Raw genomic sequence first — 11,541 nt, 5'->3', positions numbered from 1 at the left:
AGTCAGTCCGAACTCAACTAATGTGAGCAGGGCGGTAGTGCATGTATTTCTGTAACGATAAACATAAACCTAAATAACTGGGTTAAGTTAAATTGGTTTTACTATCTTTCTCTCTTTCTTTTTTAACTTTCTTCAGAGACTCAGAACCATGGCCTTACTATATGGGCAGGTACTCCAGGTAAACTGTGGCCTCTTCACAGACTAGATCCAGAGAAAATGTTAATGCTCCTGGATAAGAGGGGAAGAGACTTCCTCATTTGTGGCAATTACAGGGGCAGGCTGTATTAGTCACTAAGCAAACTCAAAACATTCTTACTGGAACTTACCTTTTCTACAGAAAAGGCCTTTTATAAAATGAGGAGCTCACCGAAGGGTCGTAGCCAAGACGGAAAAAAAGTGGCAACTGCCCGACTTGCATGCACTAATGCTAAAAGTGAACCACGCAAGCAGGAGCCAGTGGGGACATTCCAGATTATGAGCATGAAGCCAGTCTCCTCTGCCCGGCTCCACTTCCTATCAGCCACGTGCTCATCCCTGAGGCCCGGCTCTTGCTGCTACCAGTCCACTGACATCATGCTTCCCAGGTGACCATGGCCTGTTAATGAGGGCCTGATGGCATTTTCCACCTTCATCCACTTTAAACTCCTTTTCAGTATGAGACATTCCAGAGTGTCCTCTCCCAGAGAACCTTGCTCTTCCTCCTTCTTCGTTGCTACTCCTCTCCTGGTTTTCTCCCCTCCCCTGACTACTCCTCTGACTCTCCGCTGTCCCTCTGCCTTCTCCCGCTCCCTGACACCCTGTGCCTCTTCTTCCTGGTTCTTCCTTTGGTGGCCTCACTCATCCTTAGAGCAAAGAGGTTGTAGTTTTTCCAAGCTCCCACAGAAGGCATAATTCATATTCTCTCTATGGTGTTCTCTCTCTCTCTCTTTCTCTCTCTCTATTTCTGCCTGCTTCTACCCACCACTATCACACTATCACCCCCAGGATTCTCCTGCTAAACATTTCCCCCTGGATGAACCAAACCCACTGGGTAATTTCTTAACATTGTCTTTCTGTTTCCAATATTTTTGTATTTAATTAAGAATTCAAAACACTTTACCTTTTATAAATGTAACAAATATTCATTGTAGTTGTTTTAGATAAAAAGGCACCAAGAATAAATTAAAATTACATAGTCTTACTATTCAGAGATAACTACAACTAATATTTTGGCGTGTGCCTTTCCAATCTCTTTTCTATGTGTATTTACTTCCAAAAATTTACCGGGGCTCATATTATACACATTGTCTCATAATCTGCTTTGTGCACTTAATAATATTGTGAATATTTCCCCATGTCATTATTTATTCTTATATAACACTAGCTTTAATTGCGGTACAGTAGGACAGTCTATGAATTCATTTAAATAATTTGCTATTCATTAATACTGAATTTTTCCCATTACATAAATAATATATGCCAATGATCTTTACTGCTTAATCTTTGTGCATGCCCTCATTCGTCCCTTAGAAGTGAAATTGATGGCTCAAAATTATTTTTTTAAAGTTTTGATGCAAATTGTCAAATTGCTCTGCAAAACATATGGACCCACACTCCTGCTAAAAGTGTTCAGGAGTAACTGCTCCTCTACGCCACATTTTACCTGTTAGCGATGTGTGAAATTTGAAGATGAAATATGATATCAAATTATAATTTGTGTGCCTTTGCTTGCTAACGAGGCTAAAATTTTTAAAAATATATATTTTATTGATTTTTTTCAGAGAGGAAGGGAAAGGGATAGAGAGTTAGAAACATCGATGAGAGAGAAACACCGATCAGCTGCCTCCTGCACACTCCCCACAGGGATGTGCCCGCAACCAAGGTACATGCCCTTGGCCGGAATCGAACCTGGGACCCTTGAGTCCGCAGGCCGATACTCTATCCACTGAGCCAAACTGGTTAGGGCAATTTTTTAAATTTGTAAATGTTTCTTGGACCCATGCAATGACTTTGTATAAAGCTGTGCTCAGGATCTGGAGTTGGCCGGTGCTTATTGGCTGGTAAGCTTAGGAAAGCCGCCTTGTTTTTCTCAGCTCCAGTATTTGCATTTGTAAAAAGGAATAATGGCAATATCTACCCTCCAGGGTTGCTGTGAGGAGGAAATGAGACAGTGCAGACAAAATGCTCCTGGAATATGAGGGCACGCAAGAAATGGTAGGTTTTTTCTCCCTTTTTGGGAGCCCTATTTTCCCTAGGTTTTTGTCTTTTTTTCTATTTGTAAAAATCCCTGTGTCTTTAGTGGCAATGCCACTCCAAACCACACAGGATAGTAATACTAACTAACATTCGTTTAATACTTACTATAAACCTGGCACTGAGATACTTGCACTGCATACAGTAGGTCAATAAATTCTCAGAGCTATCTGATTTCTATTTCTTTTTTATACATACTAGTGTATATATTATACACACACATATGTTTTTTATTGATTTCAGAGAGGAAGGGAGAGGGAGAGAGAAACATCAATGATGAGAGTGTATCATTGATTGACTGCCTCTTACACACCCCACCCTGGGGATTGAGCCGGCAACCCGGGCATGTGACCTGACAGGGAATCGAACTGCAACCTCCTGGTTCATAGGTTGAGGCTCAACCACTGAGCCATGCCGGCCGGGCCTGATTTCTATTTCTTCATTGGCCCTCATAGCTGAACAATTCCCAAGTACTACGGTATTCGTTTACCAATTTGCCCAAACAGGCCCTTCCTTTCCAGGGCAGTTTAGAACTAGTGAGATCGCCTCTGAACTGGACTCTATAGGGAATCGAACTGCAACCTCCTGGTTCATAGGTCGAGGCTCAACCACTGAGCCATGCCGGCTGGGCCCTCATATCTGAACAGTTCCCAAGTACTACAGTATTAGTTTACCAATTTGCCCAAATAGGCCCTTCCTCTCCAGGGCAGTTTAGAACTAGTGAGATGGCCTCTGAACTAGACTCTACAAGATCACTGTTAGAGATATAAACGCCAGAAAAATTATCATTTTACCATTGCAATAGGATGACAAAAGCCAGAGTAATTTTTATAAAGTTCGGAATCTGCAATGTTCTGAATGACCCAGCATTCAAACCCCTCCATAATCTGTTTCTGGCCTATCTGCTCAGCCACGGCTCCCCGCCTTCTACCTTTTCTCTGCAACCCCACCTTGACACACACACACACGCACACACGCACATGCACACGCACACGCACATGCACACACACACACGCACGCACATGCACACACACTCCATCCAAACACATAATCCCAAGTTCTCGCTACCTGGCTCTGTGGCCTGTGTTTTATTCATTTCTCCCGCACATTCTGACAGCATCTCTATGTTCCAGGCACTGTCCTTCAGGCTCGCCCCCATCCCATTCTCTGTGCACATCCTACAGGTTATGTTTCTCTCTCCCACTAAATGCTGAGCCCATGGTGGCCAGGAATTGTCTTTCTTGCACAGTGATTAGCTCAGCTTCTTGTGTATTTGTATGTAATCAGTAACTGTCAGTATCTCTGGGCAGAAAGTCAAGCCCAGAGGCTCAGGTGAGGGGACAGGATTTACCCTGCAGGGATATGCGAGCAGGGGTAGGTAGAGAACAGAATGGCTACTCACAGAGGTTCTATAGCCAAGATAAGAGAAGGGGCAAAGCCCAGAGGCTCAGGTGAGGGGACAGGATTTAACCTGCAGGGGTATGCGAGCAGGGGTAGGTAGAGAACAGAATGGTTTACTCACAGAGGTTCTATAACCAAGATAAGAGAAGGGGCGAAGGGATAGGAAAAGGAGCAATAAGTGATGGAGAGGTACTAACTTTCAATCCAAGAAAATTACCCTATGATTTTTAGTCATTTATCTACTAGATAGACCCGTTTCCCTAAACAGGAATGATGAGGTGAGGACGGAAAGAAAAGGATGCCTCTGTGCGGTATCTCTGTCACTCCTCCCACACCACCAGCAAGTAGATGTGCTATTCCCACTTAAAGGAACTGAGGTCCAAGGATGCGAAACCACTTGGCTAAGGTCCTATGGTGAGATGATGGAAGAACTAGGATTCCCACCCAGTCTGTCTGGCTCCAGCATCTTTCTTATTTTCTATACAGTCTGAGGCTAAAGGAAGAAAAAACTGAACCCTATCTGGACTGTCTCTCAAACCCCAGCCATGAACTCAGTCAACAGTTCCCACAAATGCCTTTTCAGGATCCCCAGCCAGGGCCCCTGTGGGTCCCATTTAAGCAGCTGGGCCTGATGAGTTACTCAAACACCAAAGCAGGATCTCTCCGAGTGAATGAGCCACATGGCCATTGTCTCTGCTCTCTTGTCTCATTTAAGCACAGGGGATATCGGCAAGCAGGCAGGTCCTCTTTAGCCATTGCCCTCAGCAAACGGGATTAATCCCTGCATTTCTCACCACCATTTACTGAGGAGCAATGACCTGCCCCGAGATATTCGGTGCCGGATGGCAAAGTTACTCAACATCTAGATTTCCTGATTTGTTCTTCCTTTCACCCTGTCCTTTTTAGCTGAAGATCAAAGGCCTTGTTGTTCAGAGGCCTTCCTAAAAATAGGAGGCCGTTCTTCGCTGGGAAGTCCAGGCTTAGTTCAAAGAGGTTGCTCTTTTCTGGTATCCTTTGTTGTGCTCCCTTCCTACACCCCCGTCTCCCTTCGCTGTTCCTGTCTCTCCTGCCCACTTATCTGTTCTTCATTCTATCATTCAGAGTGAGTCCATTTCAATGCAGTGCTGCATAGTACTCACCACCTGTTCCTTCCTCTCCATCTTATCCGGGCCTTGTTCTTCTGGCAAGTATTTACTGAGCATCTCCCAGGTGCCAGGTTCAGTGCCAGCAGCTGGTCCCCACACTATCATTTCTGACCATCACAACCGCTTCCTGCTGTAGGATCCCCCTGCCTGGAGGTTTCGCTCTGACTCCACCTACTGCATCCTGCTGCCCAATCTTCCTGAAACTCTGCTTTGTCAACAGCCTTCTCCCCCCGTGCGCCCGCAGGATTAAGTCCTGCTTATTAGCTCTCTTCTTTGTGCCCTCTCGATGCCTTTTAGACATGTTTCTTCGCTTACAATCTACATTCTACTGTCTCCTTTCACTTGCTCCCCAGCATGCCATATAGATGTCCACTCTGAGTCTCACAGCTCTTTGAATTTCCAAATTCCACTCAATATGTATTTAATAAACATCTTGGGACAAACTTAGTGCTGGGATGACAGAGGATGCTGCCCAACTAATGGGTTCTGGTTAAGGAAGAGAAGCGTCCTCATCACACCCATCCCTACGCGGAGTCTGAATGATCCAGAGTTAGGGATGAGAAGCAGTACTAACCATTCTGTCTGGAGAAGTCCAATGACCTAAGGAACATCAGGCCCTTGACCCAAGGTGCTGCTAGGATATGAGTTTCTTGGATCCCTTGCTAAATTCTGAGACAAGACATCCAATCAACTCATTCTTCCATTCACTCAGCCATTCAACAAAATAGTTATTGGGTACCACCTATGTGCTAAGCATTGCGATGAATGCTTAGGGGAAAAAATAATTCTTGCCCTCATGGAGCCTTTAGTAGGAGACACAGACATAAAACACATCAATAAGTGAGAAAATAAAGAAATAAAAATGTGGGAGAAGTGTTAATAAATAGAGAAATAAAGTGCGGCAGAGTGGGATAGGCTGACTGGGGAGAGGAGGCACTCAACCAAAGTCCCTCTGAAGGAGAGACATTTAAACTAAGATCCAAAAGAGGAGAAGCCAGGCACTCAAAGTGACATGCCAGGCTCTTGAACAGCAAGTGCATAGGTTCATCACACACACATGCACACAGCCACACTGGGGCTAATTCTCGGTAATTCATTTGCCCACTGAAGATGTCCAGCTCTTTCTATCACAGTTAAAACAGCTTTTTTTTGATTAAAAAAAAATAGGTAAGACTTTTGGTTTATGGGTCTCTCAAATGACCTATATATATATATATTTTTCTACTTTGCTCTACTATTTATTTCCAACTCAAATTTACATAGTATTTCCAGAACCCAGTACAGCACTCTAGTGATCCTCATCACTCTGTATATTGAAAATAGAGGTTTATCGCTCTTTAAAGTTGGTATACAGCAGCTCTTAAGAAAATCTAGAAGTTGCTTTCCATACCTCGTTGATTAACTGGATCTTTAGCTACGTAGGCAACATAGTCGGTAGTATCCTATAAAAAAGGGAAAATGATTGCATTTAAAACAAATGGATTGTACTGTTGAACGATAAGAGTACATTTAGGACATGATACTAAGTCAAGGACTTAAATATTAAGGTTTCTTTGTTGAAGAAAAAAGGAAAGCATCTCAGGAGGGAACATAAATATACACTTATATGATTTAGACATTGTGGGGTCCACTTTCTCTGCCCTTTGTGGAGAGAATCTGAAGATTAAAAATTTAGAGGCAGACCATGTCACTAAGAATAAAAGAGAATACAGGTAGGTAATATGCTAGGGCATATATTCTTAAAAAATGATCAGGGGCTGTGACTCTATCCTGTGTTGAGTCAATACCAGGGGTGACCCAATCACAAAGGTGTCATAAACTTGGATGTGGGTGGCATCATGATGTCCCAGTTGTCCAAACAGACACCATGAGCATCAGAAAATAATTCTATTGAAGAAACACCTTCCATTTTGTGGTTGTTGGCTTGCTTGCGTGCAGTGCACATTAACTTAAGGAACAATAAAGCAGAAATACAAGCATTTATTTGATCGAGATAGAGGAAGGAAAAGTCCTTTATTAAAAAGGAGAACCCATTAAAACCTAAGGAGTTAGAGAGAGAGGGAGAGAGAGAGAGAGAGAGCGCGATGTGTGTGTTGCTGGCTCTGTAAAAACTAACAAACAAAAAGCCACTTGGTAATTCTACTTTTTATTGAAAACAGTAAGCTGATGAATGATAACATTTGAATAATTAAAGATGCTTTTTGTTATCTCTGTTCTCGGGGAAAAAATACACACTGTCATTTGAAGATTAGAAGCACGACTCTCTGGAGGGAAGATGCAATCAACTGGCAGGAAATAAAAGCCCGTGTCTGTGATTCCACCAAAGACAATCATTTAATAACCCGCAGTGAATCATACAGGAAGCGGATCTCAGGATCTGCATAACGTTTCTTGAGTCGTTTTAAAAAACAACACACTTCTAGGTAAAGTTCTCTAATGCAAACAGATAAAAGGTTTGAACTGTCTTGTAAATATGGAAGTTCATGTCTCCAGGCTTTGTTTTAATATAATGTAGAAGGAAGGCCACAGTTGCTGGGGGCTCAGCTGCTCTTTTGAAAGTTAAAGAGGCCCTGTGGTGCCAACAATGGTGTCTGGCATATTGGATGAGGGGGCAGAGGTCGTGGGAACCTCTGCAGACCCATTTCCTCATCTTCAACGGAGTGTCCAACAGTCTCTGAGTCCTAAGATTCAGTAACTGTGACTATCCGGGAGAACTTAAAGCATGTGAAAAGCAAATAGCGGGGGCACGATGAGATAATGTATTTAACCTGGTCATACTCGTTAACGCATTTTTGAAATGGAGAAAGTATATGGAGCTACAGAAGCGTCCCGGAGAAATGTCTCCAGGGCTGACAGAAGGAAGACAAGCCGTTTTTTGAGAAGAGAGTAAAGGTGAGGGTGAGCAAAGGTCAGGGAGGAAGAAAGAACACCCAGTATTTGTTAAACTATGGAAAAAATAAGGTAGAAAGAAGGGCACTACATTAGGCCATGGCGACTTGGCTTCTACCCCTTGTGCCCAGTCAGCTGTGAAGTGGTACATTATCTCAGTGAGTGTCCTAAACAAATATGGATGTGTTAGCAATATCGGTGATAGCTCTCTCGCATCACTCTGTGCCAAGCACCGTCAGCTTACATGCGTCATTTCAGTCAGTTCTCACCCTTCTGGGCAAGGGTGATCCTCCCCATTTTACGGGTGAGGGCCCTGCAGCTTAGAGAGGATAAATGGGTCAAGTCTACTTGACTCCAGAGCCTCTACTCCTCTACTCCCCTGACTGAGGGTAAACTTCACTGGGAGGGTAGACTTCACTGCTCCTGCCGGTGTTTCTGAAGGCTCCAGTTTTAATTTCCAACCAGCAGGCTGCGGCCCCCGCTGTAGGGAGCACAGAAGGCCCACGCCATTCAGTAGGTAAATGCTGTCCCAGGGGCTACAAGTTCTTTGCTGTCTGTTTTTGGTAGGGCCACGCCCCTTGGTGGGCTGAAAGAGCTGCAGAACTAAAGGCACATGGACGGTCTAAAAGTAATGCGGATCCTGGAGAACTACGATCAGCACCCGCAGGGCATGCTTACGGTAAATGCTTATGGGAAATCCTAAAAGTGACAGGAACCCTTTCAAAAGGGGAAACTTAAGGCAGACAGCAACGCTTGTTTTTCACACGGCACCTATAGAACTCATTACTTTAAGTATCTTAAGGAACGTATTGGAGTTCTCTCATGGATGATCAAACTAGAATGGGTGTGAGAGAGAAGAGACGGGGCTGGCGTTTCCAGGCTGGATTCAGTACCAAACGTGTCCCTTCGTGTCGCTGGGAGGCCAGATGATAAAGTTGGATAGATGGGGCTTCAGATTCAGGATCGGGGGTCACACTGCAGCTGGTAGGTGGCAGGCACCCTGCATGTCCCCTGCTTGCTAGTGAATCTGCTGTGAGCCCTTTGTGAAATCTCCCGGGGAAAAGGTGGAACTCTTATCATCTGGTTTATTTTTAAATGGTGGCACCATGGAACTAAAATATTCATTTGAAAATAACTACACCTAAAGCTAAAAGGTGAGGAAGTAGTGAAGCCTAATGGGGAAATTAAGTACTTCTTCAGTAAAAGAAAAGAAGCAGTGATTTAAAATCCTGTAAGGGTTGCTTTTCTTCCATATGCTTCAAGGATGCTCTGAAGGCAAGCTGTCTACATTTGACATGGTTGAACACTTGGAGGCACTGGTAGCCAATGGGGAAACAAGTAGTTATTGAGATGTTTTAAAGAATGGGCCGATTTAATAGCATTTAACTATGTATTTTTATACATAAAATGTTATGCCAACACCCAAGAGAAGGAACTTGCTTAAATACATGAGAAGCCAGTACAGGAAGCAATGATTCTACACAGAACCTTCAAAACTTCATTTCCTTTCAGGAGAGACTTATTTTTCCTTTAAATATTTGACCTCAACATTAAAATCAATCAAAACTCTGCAGTGACAACAGCTACCAGATTCAGTGTTTACTACCATTCGATACCTCTCTTGGGTTTCTGGGTTATGTGTCCTATCATTTATGACCCTAAATTTCATTCCTCAATTGAAGAGAGAAGGTAAATGTGGTGGAGAGGAAAAAAATCATCTGTTCAAGTGGATGTATTGCCTCATTTCTGAAGGCTATGCTCTTCAATAATAAATGCAGAGAAGAAGATAACGTATTCTTGGTTAAGGACCAAGTCTTCACATGGTCCCCATGCTTTCCTGAGGCTATGCTCTTCAATAATAAATGCAGAGAAGATAGCGTATTGTCGGTTAAGGAACAGGTCTTCATATGGTCCCCATGCTTTCCTGACATGCCTGATGGTCAGTCATCATGAAAGTCAGACTCTGCCCTCCTCGAGCCTTCTACATGTGTGCAGGTAGAAAAACGTCACGATGCCAAGAGGAGCAAAGTCCTCCTTGTACTCTCTCAGTCGAACAGATTTGTTTTCTGTTCAGCCACAGGCTTCTTAGCTTTAATGCCCTTCTCCTTCTGCCGTAGTCCAGAAATGGCGCAGCACCAAATCAGGGCATGACTCGCCCCGCTGCACCGTAGGCTTGCAGAGAGCACTGCTGGCTCAGCCCTGAGCCCTTCACGGGAAATGAGCACCATGTGGCCTCCTGGTAGCGAGAAACGGCAGTTCTCTCTCCCCACCGAGTGTCACCTCCATAAGCTTCTGCGAACCTGGCTGCTCGTTTTAGATTGCACTTATTTGCCATGGATGGCAGATAGGCTCCCCCTCATATGCCAAACCTAACTGATGAGTAGCATTTGCCTGGAACTCTATGTGGAGAAGAATTCTGAGGGAGGAGGGGCAACACATGTATGACACGTTTGTGTTTCATGACTTTGATGTTACCTGCAAGAAGCTTCTCAGATGATTAACTCCCTGGCTATTCGCTCGCCTACTAATCCAACTATTTTAAAAATCAGTGGTAGGATATATTTTGTCAAACCCAACTTTTTAATTACCTGTTACATGTAGCTATTCACAAATTCTAATAAGATATTTGGAGAGGACATGTAGTGGCTAACATGCTTCACATGGAAGTTCTTATAACTCTTACAAAAAAGGACTTTAATGAATCCATACTTACAGGATCCCCTCCAGAGGCAAATGAAATAGACTGCATATGATGATTGGCAATAATCTGGAAAACATAAACAAATTAAACATGTATGATGCTATAAATTTATTACTCCTAGTTACATACAACCTAACAGTAATGGACATGCACTTGCTTGGTTTTTGCCTGGACAGCATCCCCATGGAAACCACTCCACCCACATTTTATAATAATCTCACTCAGACCATGAGATTTCAGGTGGTTTCGACATGCCTATCTCATTGCCTCTCTCCTTGCAGGTGGACACATGACCCAGGCCTAGCCAATCGGGAAACATCTGGATGTAGCAGAGCCAATCTAAGTCTTTGGGGGAGAAACTGATATGGACAATAGGAAAGGATACATCTCTCTCTGCCATTAGGGACCATGTCAGCCCAAAGCTTCGGTGAGCTATCTTTTGCTGGCATGTGGGAAAATCCTACTGGAAAAATGAAGCTCTTCCTCTGGAGAAAATCAGCTGACAATTGGAAAATAGAAAAAAATAAGACGGACAGCTGTCAGAGGGTGGGGGTGGGAAGGCTGAGTGAAAAAGGTGAAGAGATTAAGGCAAAAAACAAAACAAACACCGCATAGACAACAGTATGGTGATTACCAGGGGGAAAGGGGATGGGGGAAGGTAAGAGAGGGTAAAGGGGGTATAAATGGTGGTGGAGGGAGACTTGACTTGGGGTAGTGAACACACAGTACAATGTACAGTGATGTATAATAGAACTGTATACCCACAATACAATATACTGATGATGTATGATAGAATTGTACAACTGAAACCTATATAATTTTATTAACCAATGTCACCCCAATAAATTCAATAAAAATAAACAAATACATACATTCATACATACATACATACTTTGGTTGTAACATTTGTTTCATCATTTCAACCAATACAATTCCTGTCCCCCTTTATCATTTTTCTAATTTATTTTTATATAAATTGGTTTGAATTGGATTTTCAGTCATTCACCACCAAAAGTATCCTAAGAAATTAACACTAAGATTTCCAATATGAAGTAACATTATTCAAGTGAACTGCATTATTTAACTAAGAAGATTGTCTCTTTACTTGAGATTCTAGGATCACTTGTTCATAATCTCCAGGGTGAAATGACCTATTTGCAGAACTGTATTTGT

At 43.1% G+C, this 11,541-nt stretch overlaps 1 protein-coding gene across 1 annotated transcript in view; it reads right to left on the bottom strand.

Annotated features, from left to right (window-relative positions):
• SHC4 (SHC (Src homology 2 domain containing) family member 4) overlaps nucleotides 1-11,541 on the bottom strand; it is a 112,206-nt gene that overhangs the window by 30,743 nt on the left and 69,922 nt on the right. The window contains exons 7-8 of the mRNA XM_015558911.1: nucleotides 10,381-10,434; nucleotides 6,169-6,220 (exon numbers count right to left, since the gene is read on the bottom strand). Coding sequence (XP_015414397.1) covers nucleotides 6,169-6,220; nucleotides 10,381-10,434 — 106 coding nt within the window. The remainder of the gene's footprint in view (nucleotides 1-6,168; nucleotides 6,221-10,380; nucleotides 10,435-11,541) is intronic.

This window comes from Myotis davidii, unplaced genomic scaffold (assembly GCF_000327345.1).
Source record: "Myotis davidii unplaced genomic scaffold, ASM32734v1 scaffold132, whole genome shotgun sequence".
NCBI classification, from domain to species: domain Eukaryota; kingdom Metazoa; phylum Chordata; class Mammalia; order Chiroptera; family Vespertilionidae; genus Myotis; species Myotis davidii.
This window is presented reverse-complemented; position numbering and strand designations above follow the sequence as displayed.